This window comes from Maylandia zebra, linkage group LG13 (assembly GCF_041146795.1).
Source record: "Maylandia zebra isolate NMK-2024a linkage group LG13, Mzebra_GT3a, whole genome shotgun sequence".
NCBI classification, from domain to species: Eukaryota; Metazoa; Chordata; class Actinopteri; order Cichliformes; family Cichlidae; genus Maylandia; species Maylandia zebra.
In genome coordinates, this window is record NC_135179.1 from 28,206,491 (window position 1) to 28,232,235 (window position 25,745).

The following is a 25,745-nucleotide window of genomic DNA, read 5'->3' on the forward strand; positions in this document are numbered from 1 at the left end:
TATGGCACCAGGGGCACCTTAGCTATCAATTAAACCTCTCAGCAGTTAAGAATGAAGGCACCACAGATCCAGGTACGAATGAATCACTTCTTCTCCTGGGAGAGAAGGTCCCTGTGGAGAGGAAGCTCCCAAGGCCTTGCTGCTAACAGACTCATTATCTCCGCATATCACGACTTGGCTACCAAGGGGCCACTAGAATCAGGGAAAGACGATGTTGAACAAAGAACAAAAAATATATTTTCCTTTGGGGGAAATGCATAAAGTAGCACGTCTGGCTATTAGTGCGCTACTGCATCCATGCCTAGGGGTGCATTGTGGTCGACTATGGAGAAGAACAGGGGCCAAATAGATGCCAAAACTGGGCCACTATCAAAGGGTGAAACCTCCATTCTCTCACCAGACAAAAACAGGGGCAGATAAGCTACAGAAGCAGACAACAAAGCTAACAAGCAGCAGCTAACTAGTAGCAGCTAACTAACCCAACTTACCAGGGGATTTTTTTGCGAGGTGAAAAGCGTGCTAACTAAGGGATGCCTGTGATGACAGACTCTGGCTACGTCTACACTAATCCGGATAATTTTGAAAACGGTATTTTCATCTAAAAACACTCCGCGTCCACACTATCGTTTTCATCCACACTGAATACGCTATGTTCCTGTACTGCACATGCGTGAAACGTAACACAATTTACTTTCCGGCTCTTTGAAACGTGGCAGCAACATGTCAAGGAAAAGTGCCGAGTTTTATCTGGAGCATATACAAACTGATATTAATCTTTTAAAGGGCTGTCAAAATAGAGAGCAACCAAGACAACTGCTGTACAATGCCGTCCACAATCTTAGTTGAATTGGTCACATTAATGCATCATACGACTAAAATGCATCATCGTTTTCAAAAGCCTCCATTTTCGCAGTCCACACTGTGACGCGAAAACGACGTTTTTAAATTTACCAACTTTGGAGAGCATTTTCAAAAACCTCTGTTTTCCATGACCGAAAATGCAGACGGAAAACCAAAACGGAGAGAAAAAGATGCGTTTTCAAACGAAAAACGTATTAGTGTGGACGTAGCCTCTGATGTGCAGGGGGGCCATGTGCAAGTCATCGCAGCTCATCCGCCTTGAAGGCGTGAATAAAGAGGTTTCTTCAGCCAGGAGACGTGGGGGCGTGATATCCCTTACTTATGTGTTGTACCAAGTGAATCAACTAAAAGGGAACTCAGATATTCAAAATAATTTTCAGGTTCAGAGCCGGTTAAGTCATAAATTAATTGCCTGAAACTATTCAATTTGGTTTTGGTTTCATTGTTTTCATTGTCCTGTTTCTTACTTTAGATGTCTGAAGGGTTGAGGATACGTTTCATGCTCGTGCTTCTATTTTGTTTATCAAAAACATGACACTGCAGCAGCAGGGCCTGGTATCCTGGTTGCCTGGCATATATTTATTTTAATTTTTTTTTTTCCTGTTTGCTTAGTACAACACAGTACAGACATTCAAAGCCATGATGAAAAAAAATCTGTGTGAAGCTTCTTGTAGAAATAAATAATAATGTGTCCCGGTGTTAACTGCTTTAGGTAAACTTATGCCACAAGCCTGCATAACATATACAGTCATCTGAGAATGATTTGAGGTGGCTTGCAACTACAAGCAGTATCAAATCGTATTTTCTGTTGGAAATGCCATTCCTAAACTGTGGCCTGCCCCGGATGTACCCCTCATCTCACCCTATGGTAGCCAGGATAGATCTAGTGCCATCTGACTCATATCCCGATTGAACAAGTAATAAAAAAATGGATGTGCTCCAAGTTTGGTTATTTATTACCACAACTATAGCCATAAAAGAGAGGCAGTAGGAAAAAAAACAACGTCAAATGATATGACTTTGACTATTGTCTACAGCAGCGGTCCCCAACCTCCGGGCCTCGGACCGGTACCGGTCAGTGAGTCGTTTGGTACCAGGCCGCGAGAGTTGAGGCTCAGGTGTGAAATGTATGGTTTTCAGGGTTTTTATCGGTTTTCAGCGTTATTTTGTTATCGTTTTTATCGTTTACTCGATTTTCCTGGGTCTTTTCACGTGTGTTATGAATAAATCTTCTTTTTTTCAGTACCGGTACTAGTTTTATTTTGTTGTATTTATCTGCGACACCTTAAAGGCCGGTCCGTGAAAATATTGTCGGGCATGAACCGGTCCGTGGCGCAAAAAAGGTTGGGGACCGCTGGTCTACAGTACAGGGTTACAAAATCTTAGATCGGGGCTATAACTTCAATGGAATTGCAATAGCTAAGGCACAATACACCAAACATAGCTTTGGTTTTGTTTTCGTGTTTTTTGGTATTTTTATTTCTGCTATGGAAGTCATGAGGAAGGTCCTTCTGTTGATTTCAGGTGACATGGTCTTACAAATATACCCGTAAACCTAATCAGGAATACTATTCTTTGCCTCTTGGTTACTACTCTTGCATCACATTCAGTCTGTTTGATGAGATTTTCCTTGTACACAAGGAAGTCCCCAACTGCTATCATTGCACTGCTGATACACTGAAATAAGATCCATATTTATGGAGCCCGATGCAAAGCATAGTTACAAACCCTCGCTATTATTTTCATGCCCCCATGTCCTTGTAACAGTTTCTGCATATGCAACAAACGGTATACTTGTTTGAAGGAGAACAATAAAGTGTGCGTGTGTGCGCGTGTGTGTGCGTGTGTGTGCGTGTGTGTGCGTGCGTGCATGTGAATGTGTAGGTGTGTGTGTGTGTGCGCGCGTGTGAATGTGTAGGTGTGTGTCCACTGGGTGAGTCTGGAATATTTATAGCAAGGAACCAGTGCTTCGTAAGAATAGTAAATAAGACGTGTGTGTTTTTCTTACGCATGTTTGAAGTGTCATTTATTGACTCAGTTTGAACTAACCACTTTTAGGGCTACTCCCATCCCCACTGTTTCTCTTTCCACACACACACACGCACACACAAAGTGGAAGGAAAATAAAACAAAAGAGAAGCTGATGAGTTGAGTGACATTTTATGCTTAAATATATGAAAATGTATGCAAAAGGAGCCAACCAGCATAGTAAAGAGCTTAGTCAAAACATCCATCCATCATGCAGAAAATCAAGTTCTCTTCATTTATTTATCAGCATGCAAAAAATATCTTAAAAAATATCACATTAGGCCACTTTCCACTGCAGAACCTTGCAGGGAAATCCAGTATATACTGCCTGCATATGTGTGTGTTCTTTGCACAGAAACCGAGGATGACATTTTTGGGATAGAAGTCATCTCTGCTATAAAAGCGGACACAAAGAGCCAGCAGCTTCACTGTTTTGGTGTTGGAAGTTAATGGCACCTACCTGCAGCAAGAAAGAGCAACCTTCAGTGGCTAAAATACTAAGCCAAAGCAGAAGCACTGCGAGAGATTGACTGAAAGCGAGTCAGTCCCCAAAGCCTGCCACATAAAACTAGCTCTTGTCTTTTATAACGTCTCACTTGTTTAAATTGTATCAAATTTATAATTTAGCTGAGTCTGTGTTGAGCTATAACATCAACTAGTTCAAACTGGATCTGTGGTGTCATTGTCTTTTGGAGCAAATACAATTATGTGACAAAGAAAAAACCTACATTGCTATGTGGTTAACTTTACTACCAGGCCACCCAAGAACATTACAGTATTTAAACTGTATGCTACCATAGCACAAAATAACAGGCATCCGCATCTCCAGACAATCGCAATTGAACATGGGTTGACTGAAATCAGTCAGGCAGATTGGTCAATGACTGGAACATGTTCCAATCAATCTGACTCAATGAGCACAAAACGTCTCTTTGCAACAGGGGACTTGACTCAATTGGATATATTTTGGTTATGTTTCAATTTACAAGCAAGGCTGCAGAGCCGTCCTGCAGCAACAGAATTTATGAATGCTCAATTTATGAGTTGTAGGAGGTTCTGTCTTGTCTCTTTATTTCAGATTTTACATTTTTGCTCATTTATCACAGTTAATCATCCCATTATCACAAAAACATTGCGTGTAACTGTTAGCTTGACCCCATTAAATCTCAAACTGTTTCCATCTTAATGCCGTTTTATCACCAGCTTAACACACAAAAGACGCTTTGAAGACAGAAACTGACTGCAAGTGGTCACAGACCCGGTCCCCTGTCTTCGAAACAACTACTTCACTTCATCACAAGATCACAAGTTGTTGCACAAGTTGATCACAAGTACGCAATGTGCAACTGACTGTAGCATTACAAAGTTTGTTAGCATTGACTATTAACTCCACCCTCATCTATATTCTAACTCCAAATAACCTCAACAGTGACCACTACAGTGTTAAAATCTAGGCATTAAAAATGCTAGTCTTCAAGCAAATGGGTGGGGTCACAGTGGTTATGTACCAAGTTCCTGTTAAGGCTTCTATTATGAATGTGGTGTAGACAAACAAGATAATGCAACGTCCTGGAATAAAGATCCTTCTTATCAGTGTAAAGAAGTGAAGCAGCCTGAGTTCGATTACTTACTTCAATAGCATTGTTCAATACACCTATATTCTCTTATAAGTGCTGACAGTGTTTTCTAAACACTTTTTTAAAAAGTAGTAAAAAGAAAATCTTGAAATCTTAAAACTCAAAGGCCTCAAAGAGCTCAAAGAGAACATTTTCCAAAGTCATCATACCAGTGTACAGCTGTTCATTCATCCACGAGTAAACTCGCAGTGCAGGAATTTGGTTTCATGAAAAATGAACGTCTGTTTCACACGCAGTCATTGTAGGCGACTGGAAAACTGCTCCTACTGACGAGTAACCTCACATCACCTTCTACCCATTAGGAAAAACTAAACTTTTTCTCACCTATACAATCAGAGCTTTGTCCATTTTTGTGTTGTACACTTAATTGACCTCTACACAGGCATGGCAGGATCCTTGGCCTCACCTGCTGGACACCTCACACATTGGTACTGCATCAGATTACAGATATTGATAGCTGTAGCACCCCCGTGGTCGGAGCACAAATCATTATGGGCCATTCAGCCTGAAAGCAGTGTTGAGTAACATTACAAGAATTGCTCAATTACGGCCATCCCTGCTGATAAATATGGAAATTGATCTATTTCAATTCTCTGTATCATCCTCTTCACTTTCTTCCTAGAAGTGATTCAGGGTGGGGTTTTTGTTTTTGTTATTTGTCTTCTTTAGTTTCTATCTAACTTTCATTTTGTCTCATCGTGTCTGTACATTAATCAAGTTTCACCAGATCTGACTTTGATTGCTTGATACCATCATTTTATTTTCTCAAGCGTGAAATCTTCTCTCTCCGAGTATAAGGATATATATTTTTCAATATTATTATTATTTATTATTTATATTTCCAAAGATGCTATATTCTTATGCTTTTTTTAAAATATTTATGAGGGCAGGTTTGGTAGAAAGGCTCACAATCATGTTACACATTGCACTACAAATGAGAGAACATCCTGTGTGATGTTTCCACACAGATTAATTATATACAAAAGAAATTCAATAGCAAAGGTATCTTGTATCCCTCTCAAATTATGCTTGGTCCAACAGAGACTGAAATGTTTGTAACATGTCCCTCCAATCTGTCAGGAAATCACATTTCTCAGAGCGATGAGCCAATCTTTGTATTTTTGTGTTGTACACAAATGAGCCGATCTTTCTATTATGTTTGCTTTTGGCAACATTTAAGGAATCCGTTCCAACATTCAGCATGTAGAAGAACTCTGGTGGAAAACCCTACCTAACACCTTACTTAGGTTAGCTTTCTTCCACTTGGAAATCTGGATATTTTACAAGAACTCCATCCCAGATTTCAAAGAGGCACTAGCCTAACTAAAGCTAAAAACTGCTCGTCTGAATCATAAGTCTGGAAAGTTTACTGCCCTGTATGAGCATATATTTAGCGCTTTAATAAAAAGAGATTGGAAAATGTATTTGAGCATTATTTTTACCCTTTTGATGTGTAAAATACATTGATTGTGTGCAGAATTATGGTAACAGCGAAACTGCATGTGTCCCTCTCTGCTCTCTTTCAGACAGCAGCTAAGAGGTCTAGCTGCCTCATTTCCCTTAACCCAGTGGAAAGAGTTGTGGTTAGTCAGGGGTTCCTATGTAGATGAAAAGGTAAGATATGAAACATGACTGAGCGCGAAAAAAAACAATACAATTAGAGAGTGAAAATAACCCTAGAGCTTAAACTAACTTTACCCTGTACGATTTTAAAAAAGAGGTTTAAAGGTTCATTGAAACTTTTGATAAAGATAAAATAGTATCATCAGTTAAAGCAGATTAAAGCTAGATTTCTAGACAGCAGCCATGCGAAGCACATGACTTCATTTGACTTGATCTATAGCTTCAGCTTAAGAGAAAAATCCCAGACTATCCTTAAAGTTTATGGTGATTGTCACATGAGAGCACTTGAAGCTATAGAAACACACGTGATGGTAACAGTGCGTCGGCTGTTTTGCTATACTGTAATCCACTTTGTGTGTTTTTAGGGGAGAAAAAGACCTTTTGTGAACTAGTCTGTTTTATTTATGAGTTTAACTCATTATTGTACGGGAGGGTTTAGGCCATGTGGGGCACTCTGAAACCTGTAGGCATGCTGATGGTGTTTCCAACAGTCAACGGTTAAGCCCGAGTTACTCAGTGGATTAAATGCATCAAATATTTGATTTCTCTTACCTGGTAAAACTCCCTCAGCCATGTCTTCTGTAGATTTTCAAGCTGGAAACAGAAAAAAAGACAAAGAGTTAGCAACATAATACTTTAATACCAACGCTAAATGCGTAATACTTTATCTCAAAATAACAATAATACTAGTTGGTGTCGTTTCACTTGTCTGTGCACTAGATGAGAAGAGCCCTTCCCTTTTGGATCTGGTTCCTGCTCAGCATTTTCCTAAAGCATCTTGCCAAACCTTTGACCTTTTTTATCGTTTCCTTCCCCAGTTAAATAAAAAATACTACAGGTCAGCTGAGTTTAAATAAACTCAATGTGCTCTTCTGAGGATGTTTTCAAAGACAGTGCAGTGTTGCGGGTCACAGACAAACCACAAGCAGACTATGTATGTAGTACATCAACCAACAAGGTGAAATGACTGCAATACAATCGCACATGAAAAATAAGGTAAAGATGAGTCGAGTACTCATCATGAGTATGCCGCATTTCACAATGACATTAACTTATGCTTTATATTTACATATTTGTATTCAAGTATGTACATGTTATGAAATCCGAAGATTTCATATCTAAACTCAATGATGCACACGTTGAATGAGCAGATTTATCACTTGATTTGGATTTACTAATATCCAATCAAACCCCAGCTCTTTCACCATAAAGGTTACACTGAAACAAACCAGAGTATCCGTGTCAATAATCAACTGCTTACTTCTGTTGTCTTAACTATAAACTAAAAGTTTTTCTTTTACAGGCGTGGAAAGATCCCCAACACCAAATTTATTATATGTGTAAAAGATGTAGTGCATGCACTGAGAGGACCCTGCTTTAATCTACTTACAGCATCTTTCTCTCAGGGTCAAAAATCCTGACAGATCATCGACAAACCTCTCGCGCTTCTTCTTTTTCTCACCTCCCTTTGCTCTGCCTCTATCTGTCATTCTCTCTGTCTTCCACTTTAAAAGGCTATTCGCAGACCTGGACTTCATTTGGTTTGTGCAGTGGAAACAGAAACAGGGCCCTGGGCAGTCTACCATTTATGGAGAGATCTCCCTATGTCGATAACTAGGTCTGATGAACGGCTGTGTGTGTGTGTGTGTGTGTGTGTGTGTGTGTGTGTGTGTGTGTGTGTGTGTGTGTGTGTGTGTGTGTGTGTGTGATGTTGAGGAGTTTTTCCTAACAAGACTAGTCTATAATAAGAATACACAAGAGATCTGATGGCTCCGTTGGTATCTGTAACAAAGCCCTAACATATTACAGAAGTAGGTGATGTGAGCTTGGATGGCATGAGGGCTCGGAGAGAGGTTTATATGTGAATAACTGAAATCATATCTACATGCTGTTACCGGGCGAAAAAAAAATAAAATAATACAGCTTCTCTTAACTTTGTTCTTACTAAAAATCAAGACACACCAATGCCAACTTCCCAAAACAGCAGCACAGTGACATCTTTTTGTTTTAGATAATAGTTCAACAAAAAGGCTACTATAGTTTAGAAGATCTTCCGCTTAGCATTAAGGCTAGCTAGTCTCTAACAGTGTTTGTTTAATTGATATAGATACAACTGTGTGAACGAGTCACTTTGTGGGGTGCGAGGTAAATATTTTCAGCCTAACAGTTTATCCCATTCATCCAGTACTTAGATAAACAACATCTTCGGCTAACGTGAAGATTTCCCGGCAACTTCACTGTAACTCTGACTGTTACCTGCCAAGAAGCCGTCAGAAAACCACAAATTAACAACCTTTGTATAAACAGGACTGCAGAGGTATTGATAGCAAATAGCTAAACTTAGTCTAGCTATTGCAGACACATTATATGAGAAACACGACACTGAAAGATTCCTGAAAGAGAATTCTGCAACAGCAAAGATGATGGTAGGAGTAGACTTGTGACATGAAGGTTCCCAGGGAACAGTGAGGTTAAGTTTCATTCAAATAATGCTTTAAAATAACTGAATTGAACATACGAGTCTTCAACTTGGCAAACCGCTTCCAGAAAGGCACTGAAGACTTGCTTACAGGTTCCAAGCTAAGCTAACTAACTTGTTTAGCTATTTTACACAGCCATCGTAAGAGAGACATTAACTTCCTCATCTAAGCCATCAGTCACATAGGCTTAGAGACCTGTCAGCAACCCCTAGCAACCTCTGTATTGCAACCTCTGTATTACCAACACCAGTTGGTGAGTGGCTGCAAGATCAACCAAAAAAGGTGCTGGACCTCCATACAAGTTGTGGTTCATGACAGATTGATGCGATCACCCTTCGTTTGCATGGAAGATGCAGACTTGTCTGCAAACATTTACTAACTGACCTCAGAGCAGCAGTGAAACAGAGAATGTTCACCTTCAAAGCAAAGTTATTCTTTACCAATTTTTACACTGAAGGCCATCAGTCTCAAGCAAACAAGCTGGCATCTTATCGGGCGACCTCAGCAACCACAGGAAGGTTTTTGATGCACCACTGTATACCTGTTAATAACCAATTTCACCTTGAGACTCCCAGCAACCTCCGCAAACCACCAACCAGTGGGGGAATACACATTTTTTCGTAGCAACCGTGGTCACCACGGGGTCACTAACTGGTGCTTAGGCCTGCATGACTGGGAGTTAGTAATCAATTTCACAGCAATTGCTAACAACCGCAGCAAGCGGTCAGAAATAATTATTTTTCCCTAGAGACCGGTGGTTGCCAGGCAGACATCGACCAGTCTCTTGGGCTTGTGTGACTGGGCTCAAACTTTGAGAAACAAAACCAATAACGCAATGCAAGCAAATAGTTCACTCCAGAAATGGTATGATTTCCTGAATATTTAAGCAAGCAATACACTTGCAAAGTACTAACTGACTAATTACTGGATCAAACGCGTATCCCTGATGACATTTCCAAGGGCACCTAAATGTCTCAGAACTTACTAAGTGTGTGTGTATGTGCACCATCATCCTGGCCTCAGCCAGATCAGACAGAGCATAGGTCTATATAAGGACATGAGCAGTGGACCTTGTCATTAGTCACATGGATGGAGGAAGAGAAAAAGAGAGCAAGGCAGAGACAGCCACAGACGAACAGAAAGGTTCAAATTATTTGCCAGCTTACCATCTTAAGGCTGCTGTGAGGATTAAAACCTTTTTCTCAAGTTCAGATCTCAGTGCCCCTAGGTGACGGCGTCATGCAGTAACATGACAGCTCTTGATGATACGTGCTGATATTTTTGGCTCTTTCCATTGGTTGTTTCTCACAGGACCACTGTTAGCTGCACTTACTGCAATTTCAAAGGTTTCCTGTGTTCACACTCATATCGCTCAGACACTCAGTAACAAAGAGAATGCATCGGCGGTGAATTTAATCTCTCTAAAAAATCTTTCTGAGTGAGGACTTTGCACGTAGGGGTCACCATGGTAATAAGGCAATACAAAGGTACCGCCACCTGATTTATAAAGGAATTTGAAGGCATCTTATTTGGGAAATATAAGTCCTAGATCAACCAGCAACAAGCGCTCGGTCATGTAGATATCCATCCAGAGGTTTTCTAGAGCACTCTGATGTGCAGCAGAGATGTGTGGTGGTTCTGGGGAACAGATGTCTGCCTTGCAAGGACAGCTCAGAGGAGGACCGGTAGTTCCTCGGAGGCCCGAGCCCTGGAGAGAAAGTGGGCTAATAGTAAAAGGAAAGGGAGGACAAACTGAGTCTATATCTGTAGCCTCGGCACTCTGCCGTCCGCCCTCCTTGTATCAAAAGTTAATTTGCAGTTAATTAGAACGTGGGGCTATACAGGCAAAGAGGTAAAAATAAACCCACTCCATCCCCAGCCTCTCCTCCATGTACACCACCTCTTCTTCCACTGGTGCTTTCACTAGCTTAGTTCTCTCCACCTCCTCTGTGTTTTTTGCCCATGCCTCTGTTTTCTCAGTCGATGGCCTACTTTTCAGACAGCGTGGGGAACTAAGAGACTCTGCCTGGGTTTTAAGTGGAAATCACTGTTTAACAGTGTTTTACTTTTTCATAGGTTTGTCAACAGCTAAAACTGTTGAGTGATATAAGTGATAATGGAGCAAAACTGCGTTGGAGCCATGACAAAAGATTGGGCTAAATCTTCTCTACTTCATCACATGAACGCCGTTTGCACTCGAGTGGTACAGATAAAAAAAAACAAAAACAGAAAGGGGACTTTCAGTATGACCGGGTGTACCCTCATTTTCCTTTTCATTTCGATATGAAATCTAAAAACTTGAGGCCTATCGCTTCTTCTTTAAAGTAGGACACTATCACAGTACTTCTTTTGGGCACTGGCTGTAGGCTGAGTATCTTGTGACAAGATATTTGCAGATTGCAAATAACCAATCTTTGAATTGAACAAATACCATGCAAAGCACTCTGGCTGGGCATGCTGATAGGAAATGTGGTGTCACGCTGACATCTGAAAAGTGAAGAGACAAGACAAATTACCGCCCAAACTACAGAACTGTTGACGTCTTCGTCCTTTCACTGTTGACACAATGACATTCCTAAATAAATTAAATTGAAATCACTGACATGTAAAGTAATGAAAGCACTTCTACAAACTTATGTGAAACATTACAAATTTGGACACTTGCTCTCTATGAGATGCTGAAAAGCTGGGGCCAGACTGCTAATGGACGTTCCCTAATTCATGTCACATTGTTTGGGCTTTTTTATAGTGTTTGTGCTCTTCTTATACCCTTACCCAAAATGGAAGAAGCACAAAGCTGACCTTCATGAACCTCCTAGCTCTTTTAGATGTTTCTTCATGCTTTTTTGTCTTTTCTACACAGTGTATCTTCAAAAAAAAATCACTGGGTTTGTCTTAATAATACTGCAAACTCTTTGCTTTACTACTGAAGTGAAACGACACTATTAGAAATAACACTGAACTGGAGTGAATAAAACAGGATACAGCAATCAGAAAACAAACTCAGACTGCACAAGCAAGACAAAAGCAAAAGTATCGGCATGACTAGACCCCACCAGATGTTTTTTGGTGAGTGCGTGTTTCCACTGAAGTGATGCTGACCTAAATAAATAAAAAGGGCGGCTGCACTAAAAAATAAAACTAAAATAAAATGCTTGCATTTCTCTACCAAAAGCTGCAAGGTGTATCGTTTTGCAGAAATTGAAGGGTAAAGTGTGGTGATCTCTACTCACAGGAAGTGGTTAATCAGAGGGGAGGCTAACTCACTCTAAATCATGCTGACAAAGACTTACAGTATACTAGCAGGAATGTCATCAGCATGTAATATATACATTGACTGTGGCCACACCGCTCTTGCATTGGTACTTATGGATTTGTTAAAACGGTAACATGAAGCTCTGCTGTTGTAGCAAAGGTCACGGCCTTCAGTCTTCTACAGAATCTTGGGGATCGTCACCTGAAACATGCCCGTACACACACACACACACACACACAGACACACACGCATTCTTTGGCTAGAATTAACCAGCACAGCTCCATATAAAAGCAGGCTGTTTAAACTGCAACTGTGGGGAAATTACGTCAAGGCCGGTCCAGTTAGACCCCCATGGTGATCTGCTGGGAACACATGGTCACCACATGAGTTTCCTCCTTCACAGCCCACTCTTTACACTCCCAGTAATCCCTGTGATGTTTTCTCTTGGCCTCATTTTCAGCCGCAGTGTTATTATTTTCATTAAGGCCTACTGAATACTAAGTTTGGCCAAGCTCGTGGCTCAGCTGTCTGTTATTTCCTGCCTCATCCTTCTCAACAGTTGCCATCCCCAATAGGCTCTGACTTTCTACAACCAGACTGGCATGGGGGGAAGAAAACAGCAATTTAAAAAAAGGATCTTCTCTCTGTTGCTTGCAACCTATGTAATTGAAAAGAAGAGAGCGAAGATGAGGAGTCTTAAAAAAGCAACGGTTGCTTGGTTACACCTGGCACTAATACCAGACACGCACAGGTCTACCACAGAAAAAAAAAAACACGGGAGGTACAACTTACAAACCAAGGAACAGTATGACTCTTTACAGCTTTGCTTGTAACACAAATACACATAAACCTCAACTAAATATATGGACTGTCAGTCAAAAACGATTCACTAAAAGGGTCTACTTTTCACTTCGTTTTGCAACAACACTCCCTTAATGAGAGCAGTTATCTGCCCAAGCCAGAGGTCTAAATGACCATCAGTTTGAGGGCCTCATCACTGACCAAGACAATACCTTTGCCCTGCTACATTACGGCAACAGTCGTAATTCACTTTAAGTTCAGTGGAAACCAAGAAACCGCATGTATAGCTTACTTCCTAAACTTTCATCTAAAAGTCAAGCTTTTACAACACAAGCACAGAGTTTCACAACATTACAGCTTCCTTAACGCTCACCCCAGAGTGCTGGCACAAACAGCGTCTCTGCTTCTTACCTTCACAGCACTGAACAATCAGCATGCTAATTTATGTTAGGATACCGTAAACCAAGTACACTTACCTATAACTTTATCATGATATAAAGTATAGCCACAATACAGATGCAACAGTCATCAACATTTACCATGCGCATGCATCAATGGAATAAGACTATTGGCCAGTACGTTTGATGTTTCTCTGTTGATTGGTCTTTTTAGGAGGAGAGGCAGAACAAAGATGGTGGTCTCCCTTAAATTTCTATTCAGGATTCATTCTTATATATGAATATGTCTGCTGACTTGATGATGAAACTGCTGTTTTAAAATAAAAAGACATTTTACACTGTATTGTTAATGGATTGGTAACATTAAAAAATCCAAATTATTACTAGTGTGCAGTAGGGGTGCAACGATATTCGTATCGATATTGAACCGTTCGATACAGTGCTTTCGGTTCGGTACGCATATGTATCGAACAATACAACATTTGTAATTTATTTTATCAACTTTCCTTCTGACGATGCTGTCTGTGTTGAGCGCTCAGTGAATCTGCGTTCGACTACTCCGCCTAGGCTGCACTGTCGAGCGCAGATCCACTGAGCGCTCAACACAGACAGCATAGTCAGGAGGAAGAGCGCAGGGCAAGCAGAAGTTAAGCTCTCCTTGCAAGATGGACCTCCCCCACCCTCATTCAGATCTGGCGTTTGGAATTATATTGGTTTTCATGTGACGTATGACCCTGAAGGTAAGCGAGTCATGGACTAAAGTAAAACAGTATGTTGGATGTGCCACGAAATGCTCAATTACATGGGTGGGAACTAGTGTGTTAGCGCAGTTAGCTCGTTAACGTGTTGGCCGTCTAGCCCCATGCACGGGGCGATCGGCGGTAGCTCGTTAACGGAGATTTGCCGTGTTGTGGCGTTAAGGTCATTTCAACGAGATTAACCTGAAAGCACTAGTGGGAACACAACGAATATGACTGCACATTTACGCCGACATCATCCTAGTGCAAAGACCAAAACAACAAGCATGCTACTAACTTTAGCCGAGTCATTTAGACAGCTGTTAGCACATGATTCTCCTTATGCTGCTGAGAATATAGCCCAGAAGAAGCGGATAGTATAGCTTTTATTTTGGAAAGAGACATTTCTCTGTAATAAACTCTCTTTTCCAAAGATGAGTGATTCCTCAATCAGATACAGGGCTTGCAATATCGCCTGCCCGACGTCCCGGAGCTAGCGATTTTTTCAGTCGGGCTACAAAAATCTCTCTGCCCTGCCCGTCGGGCTATTGTAGGAAAAATATATGTCAATGCTTTTGCATTCTTTCAGAAATGTAGCTGGGTAATTATGTCATTGGCATCGGTGAGCCACTGTCAATATGTGACATATTGAAATCGCGTTTGAATTTGCGCTTGTTTTTTTGCTTTCACTTTGCAATGACAGCACTGATCTGTGAGTGATGATAATTTGTGCACCAATTCCTCTGACATCGTCTTATTAATCGTTAGCTTACTATGCAAACATGACAAGTGAAATCTCCCGCAGCAAGCTTAAACATGTGAGAGGTTGATCGCGCAGAGAATCGCTGAGCTTATGTGAGTCCGTGTGTAAAAGTAGCAGTATATATATTTTAGTTCTGCTGAGCCAAATAAGACAGGTCAGGGTGAAGAAGTGACAGCCAAAGAAAAGCTTACCACAAAACGGAGAAGTTATGACAAATGAGACTATAAGGCAAAAAGAAAGTGCAGCTTTATGGTTTCATGGACAAAAGAATTTCTGTGGCTGCGATATGATGAGCTAAATAACCAGGGCTGCACATAAGTGGTCCGCAGGTGCGCATTCGCTGTCAAAATAAAAAACGCGCACAAGGGTTAGGGTTAAATTTAAAAACTGTACTTTTGAGTTAAAATATATATTTATAATTTTAATAAATGACAAATTAAAAAGGCATGAACATTTTTTTGTATCGAAAAAATATCGAACCGTGACACCAAAGTATCGAACCGAACCGTGAATTTTGTGTATCGTTGCACCCCTAGTGTGCAGTGGTCAAATTAGGTGTTATGTGGTCACAACTATTGAAAAAACTTAACACTATATGAAAGATAGTCCTAAGATAAGATAATCAAGTGTGTTTGTGTACAGTATAAAGAAAATTGTCAGGAACACCACTCATCCAGCTGTATAGCAGTCTGTGAGGCTCTGAAAGAGCTCTGTCAACCTGATTATCAGCTTCTTTCCTCCATGTGCTTCAAGCTCAGAGCTGCAAATACGTGGGAATCGACCATGCAGGGAAGCTCTAGGCAGAGATGCTACTGAAGTGCAACAAGGGATGTGTAGGATCTACCAACAAAACCTCGGTGTCTCATTCTGTCTCTTGCAATCCCATAAAATACAAAAACTGCACAACTGAAATGCAGAAACAAGCTTTTACAGTGCAGATGCTCCATTGTAGCAAATCAGTACTTTTTCTGAAATCCTCTGGTCTAAGATACAGTCGCCTGCCATTCTCACGGGGTTTTTCCAGAACTTTAGTCTTTCATAAAATTGACATTTTCAAGGGCGCAATCAACCATCCGTGTCCCATTTGAGTCAACAAACCATGAATGAGTCAATGATAAGAAGGAATGGATCCCTTTTTTGCAGATTATAACCACCTAATTTGCCATGCAAAATAAATGAATGAATAAATCAGTGACAGATTTTACTACCAGGAAGGCTGCAGCAAACAACCGCAGCTCACAGAAACAAATGCTCTTCAAAGAGAATCAATTCTCCACTTTGATATGTCTTATTACCTAAATGAACTACAGCATGCGTAAGTTCCTAGGAACAGGGTTTCATTTCCTTCTATCCAAAGCAAATGACCCAATTAATAACCACAGAAAGTTAAGATGTGCATCAGTGGGCAAGAAGAGAGGCCTCTCACGTCAAAGCCTTGTTTTTTCCAACCCTTGTGGCAAGGCTCGTTGTGCATTGGCAGCTTGTATGCGAGTGTTGACAGGCTGCTTAAAAGGAGGTTATTGGCTTTCAGGGGAGCAGGCCGCTCACTAAAAATACCCTGCTAGATGGAGGCCCTTGACTGATCGAGGGGATCTGAGGAAGCAGAGCGAGAATCAGCAGGGGAATCTGCCGATTGGCTGGCCTCGCATCCTTCAACAGTCTGCAGGCGATGTCACACTCCCGAACAACTCTCCTTCGTGGGAGCTCTGTGGAGGCCCGATGACGCAAAGGCGTGTCCCCTCAGTATTTTATATGACACCACATCAAAGAAGCTCATTATGGAACTAATTAGAGCAAACCCACACTGAAATGTTAAATTAGATCGTGGGCCGGCTCTAGAGAGACGCCTTCATCCTTTGAGATGAGAAGGTATGGAAGTACAGTGCAGGTACAGAGGAAGGAAACGCGTCAGCCTCAACTGGCGTTTTGTATCAGCGCCGGGCTGCTCATAATTGATTAATTGATGACGCATGCAGAATCTGAACTCTTCAATTCTTTTCAGATCACACAGCTACTTTATTTGCGTCATTCTTGTGTACAAACAAGCACAACACTATGAATGGCTTTGACTGTGCTGCGTTTCCACTTGAACTCTCTTCTTTCTCTCTCTAAAGGCAAGGTTTCACCCAAATGTGCAAATTTAAGCTACATTTACGGATAATTTGCTAAAGGCAAATTCACGTGCAACTCAGTGTTGTCACACAAACATAAACTTCTGGACGTATCAGCTCTCTTACTGACTGCAGTTAAAACACTGTAGAATAGGAGGGAGCAAAATCAAGAGTGAAATCTCAAATTTCTAAAACACGATACATCGGAATAAGCCATCTTATGTGCTGATGTGACATTTGACAGATATGCAGGCATTATCTGCACCATCCATGTCTTTTGCATCTTTTGCACCCTGGGATGGAGACTAGTATGAAGAACGGGGATGCCACAAGAACAGTAATACATTTTGATTTCAAAATTCCTAAAACAAGACTGTACTTGGTTTCTTAGTACTGTAGGCACAACAGGCAGCACATGTACCGGGGTAGTTCTTCCAGAACTGACAGGGGCAGCACATGCCTACAACTATTCTTCTTCTTCTGTGGTGAAAAAGAAAAAGAAGGCCACCCACAAGCACAGGAAAAACTACATATGGAAGATATTTACAGTAGTTTCAACCACAACTCATTGATAAGAAAGCCAGTAAGAGTCGTTACGGTAGTACTTTGCATTGTTATCCTGAAACACATCAGAATTGTGTTGGAGACAGCCGGCAATGCCGTTGTGAAGTCAGCTATGCTCAGTAGGCTTAAACGCTTGCAATGGTTGGTGTTATATAAATGTTTACTCTTATATAACAAATTAGTAACGTTCACAGGTTACTAAACAACCATCCTAACATTTAAGTGTGCGTCGTCAACACACACTAAAACAACACGTTCACATTTTAAACTTCAGCTTACCCATGTCAGTTATTTCAAATATTTTTTATGAAAGAGTTTATATTTACATACATGGGAGAATCTTTTTTTTTCAGGTCTTGAGAATCGTAATTTCTGATATGATGACATTCATAATGAAGAACAACTGGACTTATTTCAGGGGGGTTTTGCCTCTCTTGTCCCTTAAAGTTTGGACATTCGTGGATGACGCTTTTAGAAGCTTTTAAAAACCTTATTTTGGAGAAAAATCTAAAACATATGTTTTTTAATCAGATGTGTCTGGTGTCCCACCTGTACACTGACCTTTAAAATAAATGAAGATTAGATCCTGAGTGGCTTTTCCTCTTCATCTCTTAAAAAATTTAATTTTATTTCATTGATTTATCTGCACTGGATTTTCACGATGACTTGCACTGAGAACAAAAGCTTGACTAAGAGCTCTACTTTTATATTTCTGAAAGTTTTGTCTGATTATCTTTTTCATTTAGAAAGCATTCACTGGCACTATGATGTTTGTTTCTGTTTAGTTGTTATTTGATCTTAAGCTGTCATTAAACTCTATTTTCTTCTGGATAAATTCCAGCCCACCTTGACCCTAAATAGAAACAATCCAATACAGAGGATGACTGAATAATTGAATAATTTCATCACTGCTATGAAAATATTCTGGAGAAAGCATATTTTATTGTATTTGTGGGGGGGGAAAGATGAGATGATGAGGGTGACTTCTGCAACCTTAGTTAGGGATACGTAAACTGCTATTAGAGTATTGATGCAAATGTACACACATCCACCCATTTTAGTGTGAATCGACATTATAATCAGCTGGGATTTGTCTAGATCAAATGTCATTAGAAAACAGGAAATTACAGCACTCAGGGCAACCACCATGTGGTTGGAAAGTCTTTTCCCCACTGCCTGAGAGCATAGCGCACAGTAACAATACCATTCAACAGCACACACACCTAGGTTGAAGAATACAGTCTGCTGAGTGTGACTGCACAGCAAACACTCAGACGTAGGTGTGTGTGACGCCCACAAGTGTATGGTCACAATTGTAATTTTCTTGTGAATTGTTTTTGATGTAAAAGACCTGATTTTATGGTGGTATTGCACTTTTCATTTAGCGTTATGGACAATGTAATTGCGTGGCATTGCCACAAGGGGGAGATAGTGGTGAGTGCGATAGGCCGTTGCAACGCGTCTCTGCCTCAGACGAGGAAGAACCTGCAGACCGAACGCAACTGATGTCTCCTGTCTCTGCTTTTCTGTTAAAAAAACAGGTCAGTAGTTCAAGTTTGCACACCGCAATGTACATATAAAGGCAAGAAACCTTTTTCTGTCTTAGTTTAAAGACCGCAAATGTTGTGAGAGAGTGTGTTTTCACCGATTGAGAGAAAGCTAACTATACCGCCATTTGTAATGGCAGCCGCCATTTCACTCGTAGTCTAAATAGGCAGCTGGTCTTATTACCTGTTTTATTTTGTGACAAATGGAGCTCTTAGACACTTCTTTTATCCTGGCATTATTGGAAGTTACAGTTGAATAGGACCTACCCAGTTCTTATGTGTCAAATGTAAATAGTCTGATGTATACTGTTTGTGGATGATTGTGAACTGTTTGTGAGCAATGGAAGAATATTTTTGTTTATTGGTTACAAATGTAATATATTGTTTGAATCTGTTAAAGTATAAGAAAAGTATAAAGGTGACATAAGCGGGTTAATTGCAGTGTTAGTGGTGCTGCACAGAAATGTTTTTGATGCTGAACAGCAGCAAAATTGGTTACAGATTTATTGTAAATAAGGACGTTCATATACAATGATTATTTTGTAAGTTTATTCTTGTGAGAGTGCAAGGTAACCAAAAAGGTTTGAGCTATGGACCTAATTGAATGTTTGTGTTGTTAAAAGCGAAATGTGTGTGTCTAAATGAAAAGAAAAGGACGTTGTTAAACTCTGTTAATAAATGAGACGAGGAAGAGCCTGCAGACCGAACGCAACTGATGTCTCCTGTCTCTGCTTTTCTGTTAAAAAAAACAGTTTAAAAACAGACCCCATCGAAGGCCTGTAACATGTGTAAAATCTCTGCATGCAATGCAGACTACTGCATGGACCTTATACCGTATGAACCATATTAGCTTTCCATTTCCTTTAATAAATGATTTAGTCTTCACTGTAAAGAGGAAAAAAAAAATCAAGGACATTTTAATTGCCCTGAAAAAAGCTTTTTGCTGTATAACTCTCAGGTGCCGCAGAAGGTGTCAGAGCAGAAATCTGACAGAGCTCTGCTACGATCTAAATAGTGTGAGCTCTCCCACTCACACCTCTGCCATGTGTTACTCAACACATACAGTAAACTCCCTTGAACAATGTGATCTATGCAGCTACTGGATGCCACTTGAATACCTCTTTATTGAGAAGTGACAAACAATAACCTTGAATGAACTGTAATTTTCCCAAGAAAACACAAATGAAAGAGCTGTGTGATTCAGCATTGTGTCAAGTGTGTGATTCATACTTGTATCCACTTGAAAGGTTGGTCAGTGTCATATTAAAGATTCAATTATATACTTATAGGTTGTAATTTGAATACGCTTTGGTTCTATAATCACAAATTACAAGAATTAATTACACAAGCTTTGCAATGTGTCTTTAATAAATTAAACCACCTCAGGATTATTTAAAACAAAGACATCCCAAGAATAAAAAGCAACCAAAGCGACATTATACACAACTATCATAATAAATGCTTTTGGTGGATTCATAGTTAACCTGTTTGCCTTGTTTGCAAATGCTCCCTGGTTCGGTACAAAGAGGATACCCAAACCCACCCGCAGCGGGTCACAAGTTAATTTACTCCTAGAGCTCCTCCCAGTTCTTGGTAAATGGCAGGGTTGCATCAGGAAAGGTATCTGATGTTAAATCTGTGCCAAATCAAATGCTTCTTTCTGCTCTGGCGACAGTGTGGGTAATAAGATGAACCTTCCTATTTCAAAATAATTATTATAGAAATGTTTTTTATTTCTGCGTTTATACAGCCAAAGTAATCATATGTGTTTGAAGGTTTGGCTTGTTTATCACACACACAAAAAAACCCTTATAATAACCAGCTTGTCAAGAAGCCACTTACAGTGACACTCCAAACAGAATTTATCTGTCACTCTCCCACTAACGTGAGAGGTGGAGTGTAAACAGTTTGCAGTTTTCTCCTTAAATCTTGGCTGTGTGCTTAGACTGGCCATTTCACAGTCTAAAGTCATTCAGTCAATTAACACACTACTGGTACTCAATCAGTTCTCAGTATTGTCCCAGAAATTCATATTTTCCCAACATTTTAGTAAACTAAACAATATTTTTGTCTCAATACTTGTGCACAAACACGTTAGGCTAACATGGAAGCCAAAGATAAAGAAAACTCAAAGTTCAAAACGAATATTTCAGATTATATTAAATATGTTAAACCGGTTTCCTTCACCATGGAAGCATAAAGCACAACACCGAGTCTGAGCGCGCTCTCTTTAAACCCATCCTTCATGCCAGCCTAAAGTGGAAATACAGTATAGCTTTCTAATAGTTGTTAGCGATACAAAACAATTATGTTAGGCCATTTTAGCTGAGTGCATAAGCTTTTATTTCTTTCCACAATGATCTTAACAGCCCAAGGGAATCTATGACTCATAAAATGTGTTCCAGGAAAGCCTGTTTCTATGTGTGTGCTTGTTTATAAAAGAAGTGTGGCAGAATAACAGGGAAATACAGTTAGTGATCACAGAGAGGGAGGAAGGGCGTGTCTGCTGCTTTAGATGCTACCCAGACCCACTGCACTGTAATTTCGAGTCACCAGCGAGCAAAGATAAAGACTATCCACACGATGAAGGCCTGCTGTGTTATCTCTGTGGCTTCTTCACTTTCAGCCACCAGTGATTAGAGCTGAAAGCGACTGATGCTCAAACAGCATCTGATACTGACCTCATAAAGAATAACAATGAACAATAAACTCCCACCAACTACTTTTTCTGGACTTTAAATCTTTGACTGCTTTAATCTTGGGTGGTGTGCCATATGTTTAGCTTTCTTTGGACCTAATAAAAAAATAAAAACGCCATTACCTATAAAGATAAGAAGCTTTTTACATCACAGCCAAGGTGCGCCTAAGGGTTAGCCCTGGCGTTCCGTGCATATACTGAGAAACAAAGGTCAGCATGTTATTTTCATACAAGGCTAAAATCTGTTATTTACAGGCTTTTTGTTATTTTCTCTCATATATATATACTGCTCCAGTGGTGGATGATCATATCAAACATGGTTTATATTTCAAATGAGGAGATTCAGGACTTAAATAACATGCAAAGTACACAAAATACTTTCCATGTTATTTAACTAAAAAAGTACAGGCTTCATCTTTTCTTTTAAACCATATTCTAACCATTCATTAGAAATGACTTCCATCCTTCTTGGATGTCATCTCTTTCATCCCACAGATGATAGAGAAGGTTTCAATAAATGCTTTAAGTTTCTCATTTTTTTGCTGACAGATCAGCTGCTTCTTGTCCTCTACTTGTCTTCTTCTTTTTTTCTTAAGGTCTGTTAGTCCTATATATATATATATATATATATATATATATATATATATATATATATATATATATGTTAGTCCTATATATATATATATATATATATATATATATATATAGCGCCAAACCACAACAACCTCGCGTTTAGGTGCTTTATATTGTAAGGTGAAGACCCTACAATAACACAGGACCCTAATATAATACAAACAATACACTGCAAATGAGCAAAATGTGTTGACTTTTCTTATTTTAAGTGTAAAGTAAATGACACACTACATAGGAAATCTGTCTTTCACAGCAAAATTCCTCCCAATGGGAATGACAGAGGACTGATTCCACCGTTAACGACATTTCGTTCTTTCAGAATCTTTTTCCAGACTTTTTAAACGTCACAAAACCAATAAAAAATAATAATAAAACCACCGCAACTAAATTAGTTCATAAAGCAAAATGACAGTGATTCTAATTCAAATAGGTCAAATATCCACATCAGCTGCTCCAGGGTCTATAAGAGAAGGTCTAATATTTCTTTTTCCTTTTCCGAGAGAGAACTCGTTAGTAGGGCGAGGCTGTGGTCGTGCTAGAAAGCATCCACATCTGAAAGTAACCTCTCTGGAAAAGAAATAAAAACTTTAACAAGCACCAGACACTTTCCTGGAGAATCAAACAACGTTCCACATGGCATCAATAATTGATAGATCTAATAAAACACGGCACAGGCCTGGTTACTGTCTCTCTAAGTAGAATATCTTCTCCCCTCAAACAATAGCCTCAAGCAAAAGGCTATTGTTTGAAGGAAGGGGATGAAATAAACGTACTGAGTTGAGTATTTCTGGACAAACAATGGAGTGCTGAAGTCACTAAGTTCGAACTGGAAGGAATTCTTATTGTTTGAGGTACAAAAAATTAATTCCACTGGATTTAAAAGCTAAGGCAGAGTTCCTGCTGGAGTAATTCAACAGAAGGAGTACAGAAGGTAGCTAAACTCCATAATAAGTCACATTATCAGGGAAATATATACATTCAGAATATTTATGATGCACATTATCATGCCGCTGTTCCAAAAATAACTTTTTCCCAAGATCGTTTTGGAGTCTTTAAAATGCCGCATACGAAACATATCCACTCCTCTTGATTCTCTGCTTATTTATTATTCCACTACACTGCCATTATTCATAAAATGTTGATGTGAAGAACACTAACTTGTCATCTTAGAAAAGTTATTTCAGCATTTCGAGGTCAGAGTTCAGTCGAACTGAGGTTTTTGGCACAACTTCATGTGTTTTTATGAAGAAAAGCCTTGAAAGGTCAGAGCTCCAGCACCACATTCATCGGGATTCTAATGAAGACATCTGGAGAAAACGTGTCAGCTTCATCGTGCTTTTTTTTCCTGAAAGCTCCAACAGTTGCATAAGTATTAACTTCCAGGAGTGCTTATTTTAGATACAGACACGTGTGACCAGGAGCAGGAAATCCCTGACAGCCTTAAAAATCCAGAACTGTGCCACTGGGGACACACTAATCATGATCGAATTACGCGTTTGCCTGGTCAGGCTGGAATTTACGCTCTGATGAAATCTCAAAAATTAAGGAGGCAAATGTGTAGGGTTGCAATGACTGCTCACTTCGTCAACAAAAGAGATATTACTTGACTGACTTTTGATTGGTCAGCTGGGGAAGAAGGAAAAAAAAGCAGGAAGTGGTGACACGCAGTCACTCACGGACAGATCTTATAGTTTGCACCACTTCTCCATGCTGTCACTGTAGGTCCGGTATCTTTAGGATTCAGACGTGGAGTTTACCTGTCGATATTCTGGGCCAATTTAAATGTTTAACATGATAATGTTGTTGTTGTTTTCTTTTGTTTTTCTTTATTATTTTTGCTGTTGTTTACCTTTTTTAGCAGAAAAATATTTAATCACTCATTTTTGACTCATCACCACTCTGTCAACATTGAATGACAATGTAACTGTCCACAGGCGATTAATGGTTCAGCATATAACACTAGAAACATTAGTTGGACCGACTAAGACTTTTAACCCTCTGAGCACTAACTTATCATTAAATTTAACCATAACCAATGCTATCATGTCATTTTTGTTCTTTTTTGAAAAATGTCTTGGTAAAAAGGTAGCAAAGAAAAACACTAACTTGACATGAATGAAAATCTATTTATTTTCTTTCCATAGAAGTACCTTTTCCTTGTCACCAAAAAAAATTTGGGTTAGGGTTGGAGTTTGAGGTTAGGGTTAACAGACCTCAGAAGGTTAAAGCTCAACCTCAAACACTGGCACACTACCACAGCTGGCTTTACCTTATCTGCAGACGTCTGAAGACACAGCCCAAAGCCACCTTTCGATTACCCAGGGCGATCACCATTATTAAGAGATCCAAGTTTATCATTTAATATTAACGAACAAAGACACCAGTAAGCATGGAATGTAACTACACCATTTCTCATTTCTGTCTATCATAATTCAAAGCATATCAAAGAACTGATGAGATCTATAGTGCACTTTAAACAACAAGGATCCAGTCTGCAAAAAAAGGCCATACTTAGAAATACATGCATAATTCAGCAACGGAAGAAAGAGAGATGGCAAGAATTAGGCTGTCACAGATTCATCATGAAAAAGAAACCCGCTCTACTTTCCTGATCTTTGAAAAGTCACTCGCATGGTTGCTACCTCTAGAGGCATCCGTGCATAAATGTTTGATGAGGAAGGAGAGTGCTTTTTTCCCCTTTTTTCTGTCTTCCAGCTGTGTGCACATGTTCATGTGAAAGGGTAAAAGTCAAAGATCGATTTGGATATCGATCCTGGACGTTGTGCCTGGGTGTCAGGAACCATTACTGCTATTGATTCAGTGAAACTAACTAAAGAGAGAATTTTGGTGTTGACGCTGAGAGCTGGAAAAAAATGAAAAATTAAAAGACAGACAAATGCCACAGCACAGCACTACCTCATCAAACCCTTTAGTTTCTTTAGACCGATAACTCTGTATTAGCTAAATACAGATGTCATTTCATCCCTTGTAAGCAAGATCGATAATTTGACCTGTGCGTGTTTATGTACACTGCATTGCCAGGGTGTAGCACAGTAGTTTATTGCACATGAAGTCTTCTTTAAACATCCACAAGATTCCTAATCAAACAAATAAAATTAAAGATTATCTACCCAAGTTACAGCTCAGCATATCTCCAGAGTATTTGGAGGCTTTGGCTGCTGGAAATACAAACTCAAACCAGTAAAATTGTGACAAGAAATAAAACTATTTTTTAAACTCCTGCCCTGAAAATGCCACGACCCACATTTTAATCCTGAATTAGTATCTTTATGTCAGTTTTATGGCAAAAAAAAAGGCTCAGCAGATAAGCACCAGGAATGTGATTATAATCTCTGGCTTAGAGGGGAGAAAAGAGGACATAATGGTCCTGTAATCCATTTCTGTGTGAGGATAGCATGCGATTACAATTAGAACAGGCACGACCCTGTCAGCGGGCTGTGTGCAGAGCGTGTGATCACATTCTGAGGTGTCACACAAATTAACCAATGATTTTGTTGTTAAGTGAAGTCATTATGTAAACGTCTCTAGAAGGGAAGCAACAGGAAATGGTTAGGAGTAGGTGGAGGAGAGAGAGAAAACAATGTCTA

At 39.8% G+C, this 25,745-nt stretch overlaps 1 protein-coding gene across 2 annotated transcripts in view; it reads right to left on the reverse strand.

The window, feature by feature from the left end:
- The window catches only part of inpp5a (inositol polyphosphate-5-phosphatase A), a 161,504-nt gene that overhangs the window by 111,427 nt on the left and 24,332 nt on the right, over nt 1-25,745 (reverse strand). For both annotated transcript variants that reach the window (XM_023155623.3, XM_004554565.3), the window contains exon 2: nt 6,702-6,743. In XM_023155623.3, the coding sequence (XP_023011391.1) occupies nt 6,702-6,743 (42 nt within the window). The remainder of the gene's footprint in view (nt 1-6,701; nt 6,744-25,745) is intronic.